At 44.4% G+C, this 20,707-nt stretch overlaps 1 protein-coding gene across 1 annotated transcript in view; it reads left to right on the forward strand.

The window, feature by feature from the left end:
- The first annotated feature begins 1,373 nt into the window (after positions 1–1,373).
- Positions 1,374–20,707, forward strand: part of PLEKHH1 (pleckstrin homology, MyTH4 and FERM domain containing H1) — a 53,300-nt gene continuing 33,966 nt past the window's right edge. The window contains exons 1-4 of the mRNA XM_026084558.1: positions 1,374–1,399; positions 9,650–9,826; positions 15,800–15,862; positions 19,159–19,308. Of these exons, the coding sequence (XP_025940343.1) occupies positions 9,701–9,826; positions 15,800–15,862; positions 19,159–19,308 (339 nt within the window). The 5' untranslated portion in view covers positions 1,374–1,399; positions 9,650–9,700. The remainder of the gene's footprint in view (positions 1,400–9,649; positions 9,827–15,799; positions 15,863–19,158; positions 19,309–20,707) is intronic.

Raw genomic sequence — 20,707 nt, forward strand, 5'->3', positions numbered from 1 at the left:
TGGCTGCAAAGCAGGCCAYGCCAAAGGCACATGCAGGTCAGCCGGAGTGATACATGTCAGCATGACTGCAGTTATCCTTATGGAGGAGAAGATTATAGAGCAATTTTTGAAGCATCTCTGATGGAAGTGATACTATGCCTGGTGATGGAATAAGTAGCTACAGGCTGTTAAATGGGAATCAGAATTAATTACCTTTTGCTTTGCAACATGTAGGTCTAAGGCGCAAAGTCCTGGGGGTGTTTATTTCTGGAGCCTTGGTTTGGCTCAGGTCCATTTTACTTCCATATTCTGCTCAATATTAAGAAATAAAAGTGTGGGTTCCCTCAGCCTGAGGGCCCAGGGAGGGTGGCAGTGAATAGCCTGCAGCAGAGGGCAGCAGCAGGCAGCACAAGCTTGCTTACGCACACCCGCCTCTCTGCCAGCTGTTTGTCAATATATATTCATATAAGAGAATGCTACATGTAAAGTAGTTCAGTAAGTGGTGGCCCTATGCCTGAATAAAATATTCAGTATGCTGGCACAGCTACTGTTAGAAATGCTTGCAACCCCAAACCTGCATGGTTGCACCATCTTGTTTGAGAGGTGGCCCCAGTACGTGAGGAAAGGGAGCGTCCCCACTCCTTGGAGAGCCTTGGTTTTGCTGTCACCTTTTTCCGGGGGCAGCCCGCGCCTCAGGCAGGGTGCCGCGGCAGGGCTGCCGGCGCTTCGCAGCCCTTCGGGGCTGGGGCAGGGGCCAGGGCCGCATGGCGCTGAGCAGCGGCCGCCAGCGCCTGCCCGGCTGCTCCCAGCGTCGCGGTGGGGGGCCCTGCTCGCTCCTCCTCATCAGGAACCGCCGCCGCACCTCGGGGCTGGGCACGGTTTGGGAAGGGCCGCTGCGAGGGGACCCAGGCCAGCACAAGATGGCGGCCCCGCGCCAGGGGCAGCGGCGGCACCGGTGCGACCGGGGGGCAGGGAGGGCGGTCAGGCGCCGCGGGGAGCCCGCCGCGGGGAGCCCGCCGCGGGGAGCCCCACGGACGGACGACCCCATTCCTCGCAAGCCCCCGAAAGGAGCAGAGGCGGAGGAAGGGGGCGTGCAGCCGGGCGCAGAGCGCGGCCCCGGCGCCCGCGGCAGGGCTGCGCCCGCCCCACCTGCCCCGCCGCCTCTCCCAGGAGGGGTTAAAAGCCCGCGGCGGGTGATGTCAGTTCCTGCGCTCTCCGCGGGGCTGGCTCTGATATTTGAGCCGGGCTCTCCCGCTCGAAGGGAAACGGAGCGAGAATGGGAAAGTGCTGAATGGGGCAGGAACCGTGCGGGGCACCTGCCTGGCCGCCGCCGCGTCAGGGCGGCCCGGGCCCGCCGGACACCGGCATCGCCAGCTCCGGCGCCGCCCGCCTCCCCCGTCCCCCGCGGCGCCGGGCCGAGGTGAGGGCGCCGCGCGGAGAGGGGCCATCGCCCCCGGGCCGGGCCTTGGCCTCTCGGGTGCGGAGGGCTGTCTACTTCACCCCCCTCTTACTTCTTATTTATTTATTTATTGCTTTTGTCTCAAGGTGACGAGAGGACCGGTGCGTGCTGGGGGTGATGCGGTGCCGTCTGTGCTCGCTGAGGTTTGAGGCTTAGAGCGAGGAGGCTTGGCCGCGGCGGGGGGGGGGCGGCACGGGGCTGCTCAGAGGCACAAACGGGGCCCCGGCGTGGATAACGCGGGTCCTGCGCTTGCTTCTGGCTCCCGGATAAGCCCGGGGGTGCAGGGAGGGCTCCTCCTGCCACCTGCACTGATGTAGAGGGGAAACCTCTCTTTTTTTTTCTCTCTCTCTCTCTCTCTCTCTTCTTTTCCCTTTTTTTTTTTTTTTCCTGGTCCTCTCCAAGCCTTTCCCTGTGTCTAGCCCGCCCTTCCCGCGGTTGGTCGTGTTATTTTTCTCCTGGCTGCGCGCATCCCGAGCCGCGCGTGCGAATAGGAAACGAGCCTGCCGCTGAGCTATTGCAGCGGCCGGAGGGGTAAAAAGCGGGGGGATGAAACTGGTTGTGGGGTGGGAAATGGGGTGACTGGGGCCGGTTTCCACACTGAGTTTTGAGCGTCTCCCGTAGCGAGTGAGGCTGAAGCAGCAATGAGGGAGGAAATCTCTCTCCCTTCGTGTGTTACATTTGCCACATGTCCCTGATTCCTTTTTTACTAAGATGGTAGCAGAAAGAGCAGGATCAGCTCCGGTGTTCAGGCAGGGTCTGGTGCTTTCCTGGCAGGTGCTAACAACCGCGCTCACCAAATCCCCTGTAATGGTCTGTGTAAACGGATTTTTTGCACTGCATGAACACAGCTGCAAACACTTTACATGCACGCATATCTATACCTGAAAGCCCTCGTGTTGTTTAATTATTCTTCGTTCTCAGAAGGCTTTTCAGGTGAAATACACTGCGTTTTTGAAATGTTCTGAGTTCTACTCTAGATCCATTGACATCTGGGATATCAGCTGATTCTGGTCTAAAGACAAAAATAGCCATGGCATTCTGGTATAGATCTAGCTTCGTCAAAATTACGATCAGATACAGGTGCTCCAAGTAAATATATTCATATTTCTTTTGTATGTAACATTTGTTGTCAGAATTGTTGCTAGTGCTAATCAAAGCTTACAGATGTAGTCAAATCTAGGAGTCTTGTGTCTGTGTTCAGTAGCTGGTTCAGTCATTTTTTCCTCCCCAAGTTCTGAGCACTCAGCAGCTGCCATTATCGTCACTGGAAGCTGTTTGATACTTAAGGCTCTGAAAAATCAAGCTGCTCTTTAAGAGGTTTCTGTATACATTTAAGAATCAAGCTTTGAAAAATCTAACAGTTCCTATGGCTACTTTCTATTTTCCAAGTTCCTAATGCAAAAATATTGTCCCTGAAAGTAACTGATTCCCAACTTCCTTGTATGCCAAAGGAGGAAAAAAAATCAACTGTTGTACTGTTTAACAATATAAATTCTTTATCTCATGTGAAAAGTACCGTATCTGAGGAAAACAGAAATCAAATAACTTAGTGGGTTAAGATGGTTAAGAATTAAGAAAAAAATGGCATATGAAATGGCAAGTCCAGTAGCAAGGATTTAAAGTCAGTCTGACAAATTAAAGTTGATATTGTAATTCATAAAGCACATGCCTAGAAAAACAGGGAGTGAGGGAGAGGGAATGCTGCATTTAACAACATATGAAGATTTAGAATGAATTTAAAAGAAAGCTGTTATTTAAGATGTAGAGTTAAATGTGAAATAGGAGAGACTTTCAGACTGATGCAATATCTTTCTCTGATAAGGTTTTGCTGGGTAAAGGACAAGCTGTAGATCTAATCTCTGGCCTACAGAGACCATTTGCTATGATGACATGTGGGAAAATTATTAGCTTAACTGGAGGAGAGGGGGTTAATAAACAAATTATAATGTGGGCAAATAAATGACGAAAGAGAATGTAACAACATTTTGCTGAAGGGGGACTGTTCAAAGCTCTGTAAATCCCTGCCCTGTAGATGGGACTTCATGGCTTTGTTAATGACTTGGGTACAAAAGATAAGAATTTGTTGATTACAGAAGTGGGAGGTCTCATCAAAATAAAGGAATGTAGGTATTTTAGCGGAAGAGTTGGATGTCCTTGGGGATTAGTAAAGATGGGATAAACTCTAACATCATAAAGTAAAAGATAATGCATACTAGCACTAGTAACAAAATGCCCAGAAAATGTGGGAGACCACTGTTTAGAAACAGTAGAGGAGAAAAAGATCTGGATATACTAATCAATCATAGAGTAAGCATGGGCCTGTTAAATTTTGCAGTGGACTGTACTACAGAGATCCTTGTTAGATCCTTGTGGAGATCTGGCACCGAGCTGTCCTTGATTAAGCTGTTCCCGTATCATTGTAATGGCCCCCCTGCACTCCTATATCTGGCGTTTTTAAGGGGGAAGCCAGCACAGATTCCTGTGCTCCGACAGGGTTGGCTTGTCTGTGAACGTTGGCCACCAGGGTAATGTGGCCATAAAAAAGGCAAATGCAGTCAGGTGAGATATTCCCTAGGGGAGAAGAGCGTACTAATGCCTTTACACAAGGTGCTGGTGAGATTGACTACAGGCTGCATTCCAGGAGCAGCTGCAGTCACCGATGTCTATGAAGGGGAGTAAGAGAGATAAAACCCAACTCTTATGCTGTGTGCACTGAAGTTGGAACAAGTGCAGAGGGAGAATGTCAAGCTTTCCTCATGAAAGGGAGACTAAAAGAGTCCCTTTTCTTTAGCCTTGCAAAATAAGATCTTTAAGCAAAGCTTTTGATTACTATAAATATGCCAAGGGGTAAATATGAGGGAGGGAAAAAACTAGTTAAGCTGAAGGGCAGTATTTTACACGAATGAACAGATACAAGCTGGCTATGAATATATTTATGCTGGTAATTAGAAGAGGGCTCATTAGAAGGGTGAGGTTCTAGAACAACAGGAATAGTGGGAGCAAAAATGCCTGCACAGTTCAAAGGAAGGGCTGCATTCCTTATGAAAGGGATTATATGATGCAATTGTCTATGGTGTAAGGAACCTTGGACTTAATGATCCAGGACACTTATTCCAGTCCTAACTTCATACTCAGAACTGGGTATTTTACTTCAACCAGAAGTCATGGACTGTCTGAATAAATTACTATTGTTCTGGCACAAGCTGTGTGGAAAATCAGATTCACTGATCATATGTTCTCTTTGGACTTAAAATCTTAAAATAAAGACTAAAATATCTTTATGAATGTGTTTAAAGAGAACAAAATTTCATTTGAGAGCTGAAGTAGTATGTTCAGAACAGTTGGCTGTGAACATGGTGTTGTGGGATCCTTTCATGACTACCGTACTTCTCTTGGCTTGACAATGCCTGATATCGCTATCTTAGAGCAAAATGCTACAGTGTTGTGGAGAGTGGCCAAAGATATCTTAGTATTCTACCAGGCAAGGACTAGATATTAGATTGATGTGCTGGGATGGCCTGTGGAAAAGGATGGCCTCTGTATTTTTGTAAAGCCATAGGTGTGGTGGTTGTAGGATCTTGATCTTTCTTCCTATTGCATGTTTTTTTCACTGATACAGTATGGAACACAAATCTGTCACTTTTCTTAATTCCAGCTCAGAAGGTAGGTTTATCTTTCACAAATCATTGGAAACATGGGCAAGTTGTTATCTGGAAAACATTATGTTACTGAGCAAAGCAACCTGTATGTAAAATAACTCGCAGCTAATGTTTGTAGCTAAAGGATATGAAATATGTTCTAATTAACCCAGAATAGGAGGCATAGAACTGAATAAAACAGCCTGGTGCCTGTGTGCATGGTGAAGGCTGGCTTGAAAGAATTCTCCAAGTATTGCTGCTTTGCCAGTTCTGTTCTCTGTACGATGTATATTTAGGATAACTTGAAGCTCAGGTCTCTTGCATGCAAAATATGAGAGCCAGGTGTCCTGGAGAGTGGGTACAACTAGAGTGACATCTTAAGCTTTCTCACTCTGCAAAGACAGATGTAAAGGCAATGAGGCTGAGTGATTTCACTGTTTTCCCCCAGGTCTTGGCCTGTCACTTCACCTCCAGTTCAGCAAGCACTGAGTTTGCCTGTAAGCAGGTGGGAAGTCCCTCTAATGAGTATGGGCATCACTGTTCTGTTGGAGCTGATGAATTAATAGTGGTTTTGGCTTTGCAAGAATTTGTTTTTGTAGGGCTGCACAGCTGKCTGCCAGACTGTGCACACTGAGTTGGTATTATAAACTTGTTTGTGAGTGATCACAAACTTCAGAAGCTGATTACTGACAACTTTATTATATACATGTTTTACATCTCTTTTAAAATTAGCATAAAGTATCTGGAACTTCTGAACAGTTCCTGAGTAAGAGAATAACAAGGTCAAAAAGCACAGCTTTTTCCACTTTGCTGTGACTTCTGTGTAGTTGTGTGTCTCTTGAAATGTGAACAAGGACTTCACTAAACCTGTATGCCTGCTTTAGCCCTAGCTTGTTCCTAGCTGGAATCTCCTTGTGCTAAAATAGAGCGATTGTTTAGATGCTCTCCCAATGTCCGTGGTCCTCCATCGTGTCCTTTCTGAAAAGTGGTCTTGGAATCTGGTGCCTGGGGGAACTGGGGTAAAATGTCAAATCTTTAAACTGCAGTAAAAGTGAAACTCGGAGCGTGGAGCTTATGCTTTCTAACTTTCCCTGCCTGTATTGTATTACAATAACATAGGCCACTGTGAGGAAACAAAGCGTGCTGCGTGTGTGTGTTTCAGTCTGTTTGAAGACACTGGGTTGACAGTCCTCTCTTCATGGCACATGTGGAGCAGGTAGGGTACAGGTGGGGCTTGCCATGCTCTGACCTTAACTTAAAGAGCTGTGCAACCCAGTCTACATTCCTGTTTACTGCAGCCCCTGCTGGGAGACTGCTGCTGAAGCACTTACACCATACCAGCCGTGCAGGTTGCACATACAATATGGACAGGAGGGGAGCAAGCAAATAGTAGCAGCCAGTTCATATCCTTGAGCCTGGGGCTTGAGCACATCACTGTAGCTTTCACACCTAAGCAGGTGATTACTGTTCACAAAACTCCCCAGCCCTCTTAAGCATTCTGCTACAGGTTGATTTCTAAGTCAGTCATTCATCCAGAATGTCCAGGATGGTGGATTTTCTTTATAATTGCCCTTCTTGCAGGTTGGGAAGGATGAAACCTAGAGAAGTAAGAATATAATACAAGTCAGCAATAGGATTGACTAACAGAGACTGCAGGTCCTCTGATTCCAAGTGCAATGTCATTGCCACATGGAATGACTGGGACAGGCTGTCTCTGGACAAGGACTAGTATTAGGCGTAGATAAAGTGGACCATGAGCTGCCTACTTTGCCTGTTCTGAGGAGACAGAGACCAGCTGTTCCAGCAGCACTATAGAGCTTGAACACTCAGTTTCTGCCTGCTACTGCTGACAAAGCAGGGGGAGAGGAGGGAAAAGAGCCCTGTGCCCTCAAGCCACACTGGTGCTTTCCCACCTGCATCTCTGAAATCCCCATCACATCCTTTCCCCTTCCTCTGTTTCCCTGCAGACCTCATGGTCCCATTGCAGCCATCCACTCTGGCACCCTCACATCTCCCGTCCCCACCTCTATTCTGCTGCTACCAAAAAGTTGAATTTTCTCTTCCCTAGGATTTTTTGCCTTGAAACTCTGTGGAAGGTGAGGAGTGTAACTTTTTTTCATCCAGCTCTGTATGTAGGTTACCTTAGGTAACCCTAAGTGGAATTTGTTTAAAAAAAGTAGGACCTTCTTGGTAGCCAGTACATGAAGTAGCAAGCAGCCTTCTGCTCCATGGATTCTCTACATGTGCTTCTTTGTGCAGTAGCTTTTTAAGAAGCTTTTTTGTTCAGCAGTTTGCCTTTCTATTCTTCAGTAAGCACCTTCCTAGTCAACAACTGTAAAATACGGTCTTGTAGTGCTTTCTAGCTAGGCCTTTTTATTGGATAAGAAGGTCTCTTGGTATTATTTTAGAGTCTGGCTGGAAGCATGCAATACTTCAGATTGCTAATGTGAGTTCAGAATTCACTTTCTGCAAATTCCATACTATGTACTTAACATTCATAGTTTTCAGATTCTTTTCTGCTGGCAAAGTTGTTCCAGAAATGTTCTTAGCAGAAAGGAACACAAAAGGACTGCAAACATGGGGGGGGGGGGGGAGGGAGACAAATTCAAGGTTTTTCATTGCAGTTAACTTTGAAATATTTGCCCCAGCTCCACCCAGTAGGTTCCTTCCATCTCTGATTTCTGGGATCCAGCATTAGATGTGTTCTGGGGTGTGAAACAGGAACACTACAGCGTGCAAACAGAGGAATAACCTTAGCTGAATATGGCCTGTCTGAGTAACTGTGTCCAGTTCTCCCAGTTCTCCCAATGAAAAAGGCTTTCTCTCTCCTATTATCTGCAACACTTGAATATCTCTGAGGCAAAGCGGATTGAGCTAGTGAGGCTGCTGTTGTACAGGACACTTGGCCCATTATGTGTTCTGCCCGCTTTGGTTAGCTCATAACCTCTTAATGAAGGATGCTTTCTGCCCAAGAGAGATTTAATATTAGTCAAGAGACAAATCTGTTCTCTCTTGCCCTCTCTCCCCTACCTCCCCCAAGTTGCTTTCACATAGCAGCAGGTTTTATGCTTTGATGTACGTCAGCAGACTGCCAGACAACCCTATTGGGAAGGATTAGGTGGTTGGCACAACCAGACTAGGGAAGAGTATTTCCCCACCATGCAGAGTGTGTTGCAGAGGTATTGCTTCAAACCCAAATGTCAGAATCAAAAAGTCTGTGCTTGAATGAGGAAAAAGTACAACATGTTAGGGTTCAGGTCATGTAGCTTTATTTCTTCTGATTTCTGTTTATCACCCTCTATAGGCAGAGCCTGTCTCAGCAGTCTCAGATATGCAGAAATAGTGGAGAAGGTCTACGTGCAGAATCCTGCCCAAATTTGGGGCTGATTAGGGCCGGAAGAGGCCAGCAAGTGGAACGAGCTGTTGTCTTACAATATGACAAACCAGGATGCTGCCTGCTTGCCTGGCTAGGAGAGCACAGATCCTTCTGCCACCAAAGAGCTTCAGAGAGGGCTGTACCTCACGAAGCCCAGAGCCCCTCGTGCTCCTCCTGAGGTGTTCTGTCCCACTCTTCTGCCAGTGCTGAGCAGCATGAGCATTGCCCTGCATTCTCCCCCCCCCCCCAAATTAGGACATTAAAAAGCCTTTCTGAAACTTAATAGGAGGAGGGCTGGCTGACTTTCAGATGGAGAAGGGGATTCTTGATTATAAGCAAGGATCAGATGCAACATGTTATGGACTGACTGTGGCACGTAGTTAGCAACTGGGAAAACTATTACTTCATATATCCTGTTTACGCAGCCTGTAGGAGAGGAGAAAGGGCTGTAAGGATGGCAGAAAGGCTGTTTGTGGAATATACAGTGTGATGCATTAGTAAATTATTTACTTGGACTCTAAAGGTAAAAGTTTATTTGAATATTTATCTGTTATCCATTAACTGCTCACTTTCATATGTTTAAATGCTTGAGTATGCTCATCCGTAACATTCTTGGCTTTTAATACAGTGCCATTGTAAAACTTACCATTATTGCCCAGCAAAAACTTTCCAGACTTCCCTGCTGGGAGCCAATTCTACTGGAATTTTCCCCCCAACTGTAGCATGGCTGTAGCTGCATGGCAGCAGTGCTGCTCATTCTGGATGAGCATCCTCTTCAAAATGTAGCTGTACCAGTGAAAGATGTCACTATCCCCTGGGGTTTAACCCTGTTCATCAGCTAGAGCCAACCATTCTTTCAGTCCACTGTGGGAGCTAAGTAGCCAAGCACTTTTTAACTCGCTTCACATAATCACCCATACCCCAGCCATTAGCAAGGTCAGCTTACATGCCTGACTTGGTACCAGTATCAATCAGGAAGTCATCGTATGATCCATTTATCTAGAACAGCAGTGGAAATAGTAACTTCTGACAGAGGGCAATATGAGTAACTTGGGATAGTACCATTTCATTTGGCCCATATGCTTGCAAAAGAAACTGTATCACCAGTTCTGTAGACTGGACTGGGGGAGACTGTGGGCACAAGGGATGAAAAGTTTGCCAATCTAAAATACATAATTTTTCCCCTTTCTTCTCTAGGATTTTTAGAGCGTCTCAGAAGACATCCCAAGTGGATAAATTAACTTCACAATGGCTGAACTCACAGTGGAGAATGGCAGCTGTATGGACTGGCAAAAACGGTGCCTTGCATTGGAGTCCCAGCTCTTCAAATTCCGCTTGCAGGCAAGCAAGATCCGAGAGCTGTTAGCTGAGAAGGTGAGGCAGTGGCTGCTTCTGCTTTACACTGAGTTATGGGATGAAAGCAAAAATCCCTAAACGTTAAGCCATCCAGTAAAACTGTTAGCTGTGGTAGGGATCTCCTCCTCATTTACAATATGTCATTTCATTCTGCTCAGCACTTCAGATATAGGGATATACCTGCCAGAGTGGTGTAAAGTGGCCTTGGTGAAAATAAGAATTTGGCCTTGTTTACTGGAAAATCACCAGGTATTCTGACTCCACTGGAAAACATTGTCACAGCAAGATTCTGGATACCTCAAGTGAATGAGGCAGATACAGAGCAAGGGCAGATGTTTTAGATAAGAATAACGGAGTCTGGACTGGGCTGGCAGTAGAAAAGCTTACAGGAGTCCAGATTATGCTATAATGTTAAGAGAGCAGACAGAGGTACAAATAATGCTGTAGCTTTAAAATAATACTGCCTACCCAGTCAAAACATTCTGGAGATACTGGAGAGAGAACTGAGATGCTTTAGGAAATCTGGATCTGAGAAGCTGGCATGGCATCTGTTTGTTTTAGAGGCTTCTCCTACTCATCGCTCTCTTTCAAGAGCACTGGATGAATTCTCTTGATATTCTAGGGGAGAGGAATGGCAAAGATTTGAGGTTTTGGTGTAGGTTTTTGTGGGGTTTACATGGTATTTGGTTTTCCTCATGGGGTGGATTTTTGTTTTTACCATGTTTCTTAAAATGGGCTGTTTTTCAATTTGGCTTAGTGAAAAAGCACTTATTTCTTATCTGAATTCAATCCAAGTTTGTCGTTTTGCTTTGGAGTTCCTTTTTTGTTCCAAAATGTGGCTTACAATATCCCAGTACAGTTTAAGATTGCTCAGCCATTCAGTTATTGTTGGAAAGTGAGGACAGCTTCTTTCAGTCACAATTTGCTAATGAAGCTGAAATCTCTGCAACTGACTGCAGTTGACTCCAAATGCTCTTAAGTTGTACCTGATATGTTCTAACGTGCTCTTGCTCCATTTTGTATTATGAAACTTTTATCTATATATTCTTGTATGGTGTGTGTGTGTGTGTGTGTGTGTGTTTTTTGTTTTGTCTTTAAATGACACCCACTTCAGAGAGTGGAGCAAATTTCATCCTTGCTTTCACTGTAACTATATTTCTGCTAATGCTGTATACTGCATGTGAGGTCTGTTCATTCCACCTCTTATATTGTTCTAATGAATGGTGCAATTCTGAGCACGCCCTTCATCTTTCCACAGTAGCTTCTGAGATGGACTTCAGTGCTTACTCAGCCTGGAAAATGTTAAGAATGTTTGAAAAGTCCAGTTAGATAAAGGGGCTTAAATCATTTACAGACATAGTGTACATCTAGTAAGGGCAACTGTGATATGCACTATTTACATTTGCTGCATTATAGCATCTGTGGTCATATGTTTTATTAACTCTTACTGTGAGAAACTTTCTGACTACACCCACAAACCAGAAACCCACCTATTAAAATTTCTTTTTTGAGAATAGGCTCTCCAGAGACCTTTTGGACTCTCCCTGTAAGGAGTCTTGTGGGCCATGGCAGAGAATAAAATCATCCCCTGCTTCAGGGGACTCCTCTAGGGACCTGACTGCAATTAATTCAGCCCTTCAGTCAAAGCAATGTTCCCTTCTTTAAGATTAGGGAGCAGCTTAGTTCAGTGATCAGGTTACTCTAACTACTTGTATGGTGCCGTGATATGCTTAGTTGAAGGGTCAAAGAGCTAGCAAGTTTGCAACTCCATATTCTTAATGTCTTATGGGAAGGGGAGAGAGCCCAGATAATGTGGGGCAGCTCTAGGCAGGCTTTCCTGGCACAGACAGACGCGAGGTCCCAGCGCGGTTGCTCAGCACACGATGCTCATGCTGAAAGCTGCTGCCGGTGAAGTCTCCTGTGCATTAGGGTCCTGAGTGCTCTGCAGCAAACTGCTCAGAGACCCTCCTTCCCACCCCTTCAGTCGCTACGGGGCTTTCCGGCAGTCACAGCAACCAGGACTCTTGTCCACACTGTATTCTTCACCCAGTTAGATAGGTGGGCAGTGACAAAAAAATGAAGGAAATGGGGGAGGAGGAAGATGCATACTCTTCATGCAGTGATGCCAACTTCAGTGATCTTTATCACATTTTATAGCACTTGTGGTTTTATTTTTTTCTAACAGACTCATCTGTGAAAATGAAGAGATTCAGACTTTTTTGAAATACTACTACACTCTTTTAAAAAGTTTTGAGGGGGGGAAATCTTGAAAAATGTGAAGTGGGCACAGTCTGAAGCTGTGTTGCCAACCTGTGGTGAGCATTGCCCCTGAAACCTTCTGGATAGGGGTCACAGCAACAGGAAATTAAAAAAGAAAAAAGGTTGAAAGTGGCTTTGCCAGAGAAAGCAAAGAACAACGTTACCAGTGGTGTGATACTTGATCCCTAGCGTAGCTAGGGAGCTACGTGAGTCTAGCAGTCTGGAAGCTACTGATTGAAAGGCTTAGAAACCTGATCTTCACTTTAAATCAGTCTTTTTAAACAAGTTTTATCATTTTAAGGACATTTTCTTATTTAATTCAAAAAAAACCCCAAACCTGCTCATGCCTGGTGTTGGCAGTGCTATGCACACTAACACTATAAATACTTGAGATTTTTAAAATCCGCTTAGGCTGAATAATCTAGAGTGCTTTTCAGAACATGAGGAGTTTGAAACCCGGCAGTTTAACTACCAGTGCCCCAGTTCACACAGTGTGAGCTTTCATTTTGATAGCCTGGTTTGCAAATATTCAGTTGTACCAGTCAAGTTAGCTCCAGGCAAGGTGCGCAGAGCCAGGCTCTGGGTCAGCATAGCAGAGGCACCCAGCACCTTGCCTTCAGGAAAGTGTGGTTGTCCTTTCAGACCCTCTGGGGGCATGAGACTCCTGGGTCCCAGCTTGGTGCAGACATTAGCAGGGATTAGGTCTCTTTGGAAACAAGCACTTATTTCCACGCTGAGTTTCTCACACAAAGAAAGGGATACTCATCTGTTGGTGAGTGGCATAGCAGGCCGTTGCCTTGGCAGCAGGGTGACCTGGTCACAAGTGACCTCTTGGAAAGAAGGACAGAAAGAAAAATGAGGCTGAGACAGGCGTGAACTTCTTTCACTCAATTTTATTTTGCGTGTTCTGAGTGAACAGAAGTGGGGAGGCCTGGATGAATGGGTGATAGGAGAATTTTTGCAGCTTTTAGAAGGGCCATCTGGGTAGCTTTTAACCTGTTTCTGTCTTGCTTCAATAAATAACGAACATTTGGAAAAAAGTCTTTTGTCTCATGCAAGCATAGCTATATAACTGGGCCTGTTACTCTCTCTGCATACAAGCTGCCTGGGCTAATGCTTGGGAGAGAAGTTTCTTGAATTTGACTTTGCCACTAACTTATGTGACCTGGGTCAAGTTACTTAGTAGCATTTGTCAAATTATAAAGCCTTTTGAATGAAAGGACCCATGTAAATACCAAGCATTATTATTAATTCACTGAGGGATTTGCGAGAGCCTTACAAACATGGGCATACTAAATCTGAATGTGCCCCAGTGAGGCAGCTGACACCAGAGATGGGTGAGGTAATCATTTTGTGTATATGAGAAACACAGCAGTTATTTAACAGTTCATAGTAGGATAACCCAACAATGTAGTACAGGAAGTAAAGAAAAGTAGGAGTTCATTTGGGGCTACGGGGGAATTAGAGTGACAGAACGTAATTGATTTGCCTGGAACTTAGCCAGGTCACCCTGCTTGCACAAGAAGCTTCCATAACTCTTTAGTGATCAGGAATGGTTGTGACATACGTTTTCTGTCCTGATCAGGAATCAGGACTGCTAACACCAGAAAGCAAACTGTAATGAGGCTGGAATAACAGCAAGTTTCAGCCAGAACAGTCCCATCTTAAAATAACCTGAGTCTTTCAGAGAGATCTCCCACCTTGTGGAGGATCAAATTATTAGCATAAGGTGCTAGCCTTTGGGGAAAAGCCCAGAGGTTTGTCTAAAATCAGTGCTCTGAGTGTAGCCTTTGTCAATGTATCAGAAAACTAGCAGATACCATTGACTCTAAAACTGTCAGAAACAGCCTTTTTTCCCCAAAATGTATTATGTCTCCAGCTAGTATCTGTCTTTCACCAACAGATCCGACTGCTACCTGTTCATGGTGAGGACTATCCAGTTACTAATAGGGAAATGCATGGCTACATCACTGTTCCTAAAGGACACACTCATGTCACAACCCAGATCACTGCTGTCAATGTTAGATTGCCTTGGGCTCAGTCTCTACCAAGACACTCAAACTGGGTCTTTGGTCAGATAAGCTATGGCTTTAGCAGTCTGTGCAGTCTTCTACAGCATTTCTTGTTCCTCTGCCAAAGACATGTCCTTGATGGTTTGGAGATTAAGCTCTATAGAGTGTGATGTCCTTGACCTATCTCCTGGAAAAAGAACAACCAAGAGGGGTATTGCACTGAATGTGGTACTTGCTGATCTTCATGGTGTATATTTGTTATGGTGTGATATATATTTTAGCTATATGATTGTTGATTTGTCTACATGTGTGCACCCTTCTGATATGTTTGTCAAAAGATGTCAGCCTGCTCATATGATCACAGTGTACTTATGAAAAAATGACTTGTTGCCAGCTGAAGGATGGGAAATGGAAACGCAGGAATGCGGACATTTGCATTCAGGGTGATCAACCCAAGATGAATAAGTCCCATTTTCAGAAGTATTGGCTTGGTCCTCAGAGTGTCCAACTTGAATACTTGACTCCAGTGATTTATCCAGAAACATGAAGTGTGTCAGAGAAAGAGAAAAAGAGCTCAGTTCCCCTTACAGTTTGTTCTCTGCCTGAAGCACAGTTCTTTTAATCTTCTGAAACTGCTTCTATGTAATTCCTTCATCAGTAAAACCCTAGAAAGTTCTGGAAACTCTGTGAAGCATATAACTGTGCAGATCAGCAGTTGAAATCTAGTGGCACTGAGTTGACATTGTTGGGCTAAAATCTGAGACCCATCAAAGCAGGGCAGGTGCTGGAAGAAGATCTTGCAAGTGCTGAATAAGATCCTAAGTTGCCATCAAAAAGGCTCTAGCGATAAGCTGCTGGAGGAAGGGAAATGAGGTCTGGTCTTTATTTGACAATTTTTAGCATGATTCAATCACAAAATATAGGTTTCAGTAAAAGAGATGTGAAAATAGAGAATGCAAACCAATTTAACCCAGATAAAGCTGACTTTTATCTCACCCAATTGTGTATTTCTGTTCCATGTTATGAAATGGTAACTCTGTTTCACCCTAGATATGCCTGCATCTCACTGAGAATGAAGTGATTTTTATGCGTTTTGGATCAAATTCTGTTTAGGTGTCCTTTGACTTCAGTAGAAGCAATGCTCAGATTAAGGATCACAGAATTGATGGTTTACAAAGCTCTTTAAAATGAGAAGAAGCATGGGAAAATTAAGATCATGGTTCTGTTGTCAGTTATGAGCCTATCGTGCTTTTGAGGCCAAAGCAGACTATTGGCTATGAAGTGGCACACTAGACAAGCTTGCCAAGGTGTATTCAGTTTTGTTCACTGTCATTAATTAATCCTAGCTGGAATGAACACAGGAGAGAATGGAGTGCTGTAGACAGACTACTTGCAGGGACAGTCCATGGTGTGTAAATCACAGAGAGGGGTCAAGACTCTGGGATTATTCCCTTGACCCTTGTAATGAGTGATGAAGCTCACTAATGAGGAAACAGTTCTGGCAAATTCAAAGTGGGGCAGAAGAAAAGACTGGAGAGGTAGAGGCTTTTGTTTCTTGGTCAGAGCTGTCCAGTTAATGCAAAAAATGCCAAAGATCTGTAGTCCTACACAAGAAAATGAAAGACTCCTGAGTCAAACAGGTGAAATGCTAAGTAATGTTCACTTTTTTCTTTTTCTCTGCTCTCCCCCCTTCCCCGTTTTTTTTCTTATGGCTCTAAAGATGCAGGAATTGGAACGGAGAGTGATAGAAGCAGAGCAAAGGGCTGAGGATGCAGAGAAACAGGTAAGAAATTCTGCCACGCTTGCTCCGATACAAACCCAGCAGGAACTTATTCTAAACTCCATCCATTCTAGCATACAGACAGCACTCTGCAGTGTTGTGCCCTACTAGGGAAACATTGATTCCCTAGTCACAAAGTGATTTTTTTTTTTTTTCTGGTCATGCTTTCCAGTTTTTGAGCCTGAGTTACAAGCAGGTTCCTGAATAGGTTTAACCCTAAGTGAAAGCCAGCACATTGTATCTGCCTCTCAGCTTCACAGCCTTTTTCTCCTCATTCATGATAGGGAAGCAAATGAACTGTGGAGTGATGGCAGAGTTGATTATGGAAAAGGAAGAGGATGTTGTATCTCAGGATTAAAGTGCAGAGAGCTGCCTATTGGGTCCTCAGAAAACAAATAAGAAAGAATACTGGTAAGGACTTGCCTACAAGTAGGGGAGGTTCTGCAAAACAGGTAGGGCATGTCTGCAAAATCCATCAGTTGTTTTGGACTTTCTATTCAGTAATTACTGTTCTGGTTCAGGAGCCAGTGGGGAAAGCATTAAGAGCAGGATTCAGTGCTCATTACTGTAGCCATCTAAAAATTAGGCATTCTGCCTAAGCTAGTCTTTCATATTACTTAAATAACAGAGCAGAAGAGAGAGAGACTTCAGCTTGTGAAGAGGCCAACAAGAATAATGGAAGGAAGCAGACTGTCATACAGCCCACACTGTAAGGGGTATTATAAAAACAAAGAACCAGGAAGGGCCAGACAGTCTGAGATTCTGTCATCATTGTAGACCACTGCCAAAGGGAAGGTTTAAAGTGGACCAACTCCCACTAGCTGGGCAAGAGCAACAGGACTGAACATTGAGTTGGAAATTAAAGTGCAGAATGGAGAGAGCCATGCAAGATGTCAAAGAATGACTATCAAAGAGGACATCAGTAGTGAAGGATGAAATAACCTGTAGTATAAACACTGGGAAACATATTGCTTGGGAATCAGGGGCTTGAAATGCCTGATAAGGCCTGTGTGGAATGTACCATTCCAAGCCTTCATCAGTTTGATATTGAAAATGTGAATTTTTTTCTGACCAGCTCAGCAATAGGAGATATACTATATCTAGTTGCCCTGCTGTTGGCCTCTGCATTAGACCAGCAATTGCCAACAAGAACAAGAATCGTAGCTGAGTGGTATCAGTAAGTTCACACCCAACCAAAACAGGCAAAGGTAACATTGTCACTGTGACAACGTCAACAGGAAATACAGTTATCACCACAGGCCAACGAAGGAGGGTTTGTACTAGCCGACATCTGAATAGTAGGAGCAGACATGATATGGAGAGATACAGTGACACCAAGGAGCAGATGGAGAGTAAGTCAAATCCAGGTCAGAGCATGGACAACAAAGAACTTGGCTTGGGAAGATGTGGGAGGGATGTTCTTAACAGAAATGAGGGTTATTCTGAAGGTTGCATGCACTCACCTGCCACCAGCAGTTCTGCAACCATGTTGTTGGCAAGTCCTAGAGACTAGATCAACCCTCAGAGCTGCAGCATCTCTCTTTCCTGCAGTCTTGTCCACATCCAGAGAAAAGTGTGGCTAAAGAAATGCTTCATTTTTGTCTGGCAGCCTGAAGAAGTGACGGCATAAGAAGCAGGGACATCTCCTTCAATAAACGGGTTTATTCAGCATGAATGAGAAGCAGCTGACAAATGAAAGGGCTCCACATTGAGTATAAAATCCCTTGCTATCTTTCACTCCAGGAGACTGGGGGTTTGGATTGCTAATTCAGTGGGCTCCCTGCAGCTGCCAGCCTCAATTAAAGAAATCACGTGTTTGCAGTCCCCACTGTGAGCCTCCAGCACAGAGTCAGCCTTTGGGCATCAGACAGCAGGGAGGGGCCTTTTCTTTTTACTGTAATCACCCTAAACTCTAATGAAAACATATCCGACTTAGGAGGCTTAGTGTTCTGGCTTGGATGTTGGGTGCCTGCCTCTCTGATTCAGTACAAGGAAGAGGCAGTTTGCCTCTCTGTCTAATGCAGACAGACAGGAGGACAAAACACAGCTTCTGTAAGTATGAGGTGTAAGCTGCCCAGCAGAGCATGAGCAACTCTCTCATGCAGGCTCTGTGCAGGTCATTGCCTGCATTCTGCCTTCCAGCTCCAAACTCATGCCAAGCTAACAGCATCTGGAATTGGTCTCAGAATTCTTTGCAAATTCAGTCCCTCTGGGCTGTGCTGGAACCAGGTATTTGTTCATCATCAAATGCTGCAATTGGTGGGTTTGAGTTAAGCTGGAGGAAATATATTCACCTTTAGAAGCAAAGTCCTGTAACCCATTGCAATAGGATGAGGTAATGATAAAGCAGAGAAACTTGGATATTGGGACACATCGATTTGGGAGAAAGTGAGGAAGTTTTCAGAATTCACTTAAACTGGAAAGGCTTCGTGAACAGCTAGATTTTAGAGCACTGAAACCTTGTCTTTAGTGAAGGAACATTTATGATGGTGCTTCTCCTGTTCAGATGAGCTACTGTTGGCACTGGCAGGAGCTCAAAGATGGGCAAAGCTTCCAGAATATCTAACATGATAACTTATTAGCAGGTCTAGAGATAACATTTGTCAGAAAGCCAGAAGCTGCCAAAACATTGTTAAAGTTGAGGATCATAAGAGGAAGGAACTCTTTAATACATTTCCCTATAGTAGTCTTGACCTGAAACAAATAGCCAGGATTTTGTGGTGTATACCCTGATACTGAATGGGGTAAAAAGCTGGCCATGGTGTTGTAAAGGAGGAAAATGTGTCATACCTTACCCATATATCCGTATAGACTATGGTGCTTATATTGTCTCCTTTACCAATAATGCGTGAATATTTCACAATCCAGTGTGTTTATCACTTCACAGTTCATTTTGTGTTCTTTACTGCCTCAGCATTGCAAGTGAATGTTATTTTTCCATATATGAAAATAAGTGACTTACTACTTTTTTTTTTTTTTTCTTCCTTTCCTGACTTTACAAATATAAAACCTGGAAATCACAGAATCACAGAATGGTTGAGGCTGGAAGGGACCTCTGGAGATCATCTAAGTCCAACCCCCCTGCTCAAGCAGGGTCACCTAGAGCATGTTGCACAGGATTGCATCCAGGCAGGTTTTGAATATCTCCAGAGAAGGAGACTCCACAGCCTCTCTGGGCAACCTGTTCCAGTGCTCTGTCACCCTCACAATGTTCTCAGTCAGTCAGGGTCTTGCACTAAACAAGCAGCTCCTTCCTTTGCATTGTTTTGGTTTTGATCTCCTTCTGATTATCCTTACAGATCAGAGTTATGGAAGAGAAGATGAAACTAGCCAACATGAAGACCAATGAATCAGAGAGTACCCTGTACAGAAAATACCAGGAGCTGATAGGCACAGTGCAAGGAAAGGAAGTTCTGATCAACAGATTGGAGACACAGCTGGCAAAACAGGTAAAGACATCATCTACGGGGAGAACTGTAGTTTCATGAGCTGGAGGGACTCTGTAATGTACAGTTCAAAGGTATAGCTTATGTCTCCATTGTTATGTGTTAACATCTCAGTTGCCTCCAGATCAGCTGTAAAATGATGCCCTGGTCAGTGCAAGATGCCCTCTTTCCTTCCTCCTTCCAGACAAAAGCCTCTATTCAGCCTCTGTCTTCCTAGCAGTATGTAGATTGCTCTGCAAAGTCTTTCTATGGCCCACTTCTGACTCGGCATATGCTGCTTCTCAGCAAGGGATCTTTCCCAGTCTTTAGCAATCCTTTAGCGTGCCAGATGTGTTCATTATAAAAGACCTGCTATTTTCTCATATGGCTAGTTCTTAGTCTCTTGCATTCTCAATTGGTGGAAAGCAGGAGCCATACCTACACCAAACCTTGTATTTCAACTCAGGTAAAGGTCTTCCCCTGTGACCTTTTTTATAACATAAGGACTGAGATAACCTTATACATTGCTAAGTAAATCACTTTCTTTTTAATGAAAACAGCTCATCAGAATTTTACATAAAAAAAAATTTTGTCATTTGAGTTGCACTTTACATTTAACTAATTTTCACCCACTTCAAGGGCAAAATAGAATGATATCTGAACTTCTTGATGCCTGGTGCAGTGTCGAGGTCAGGCATCAATCTCTCTAATACTCTGCGTTTCAGGGCACTTCCTGGGGCCAGCTTGCTCAGGCATAATGTAGACAGTGTCTCTGCATTGTTTCTGCATTTTTGGAAGAGAAAGAAGGGGTTCAAAAGGAGCTACAGTAATGACCAAGGTCTGGAAGCAGCTTTTTCAATCAGATGGAAGAAATTCTGATTTACCCAGAAGTGATGTGTAATATGATTAAACTCAAGAAACACGTGAGGAAAAAGATGTTTCTGGTAGAAATGTCCTTATTCTATCAGCAAGAGGCAAAAAGAGATTCTAGAGATGGAAGTTGAAGCTTGACAATTTCAGACAAGAAACAATCCATGTCAGTCAACAGTTTAATTTCAGAGTGGGATGGGACAGTGGGAACTCAAGAAGGTCTTTAAGAGCTACTTCAATATTGGCACCCTATTTGTTTTCACTGTGGTGTGGAGAACTGTTGAGTTCAGGACATTAATAAGAGGACCCTGAGGTCATGTCTGCACCACACAATAATGTGGGACACAAAGAATCCCTAACTGCTTCTGGACCTCAGAGCACAATAACTGCATCCATGGATGTTGTGCCCGAGTGAATTGGTTCTGCTGAGAGACAGGGCTTATTAAGCTCTGTGACAACACTGTGATAATGTGGCTTTTCTACTTTAGGACCCTAAATGAAATCTTCGCATTGCTGTTCACTGTGTGTCATAGCAATATTCTGAATCTTTTAC

Source organism: Apteryx rowi, unplaced genomic scaffold (genome assembly GCF_003343035.1).
Source record: "Apteryx rowi isolate R43461 unplaced genomic scaffold, aptRow1 scaffold_647, whole genome shotgun sequence".
In the NCBI taxonomy this organism is placed as follows: Eukaryota; Metazoa; Chordata; class Aves; order Apterygiformes; family Apterygidae; genus Apteryx; species Apteryx rowi.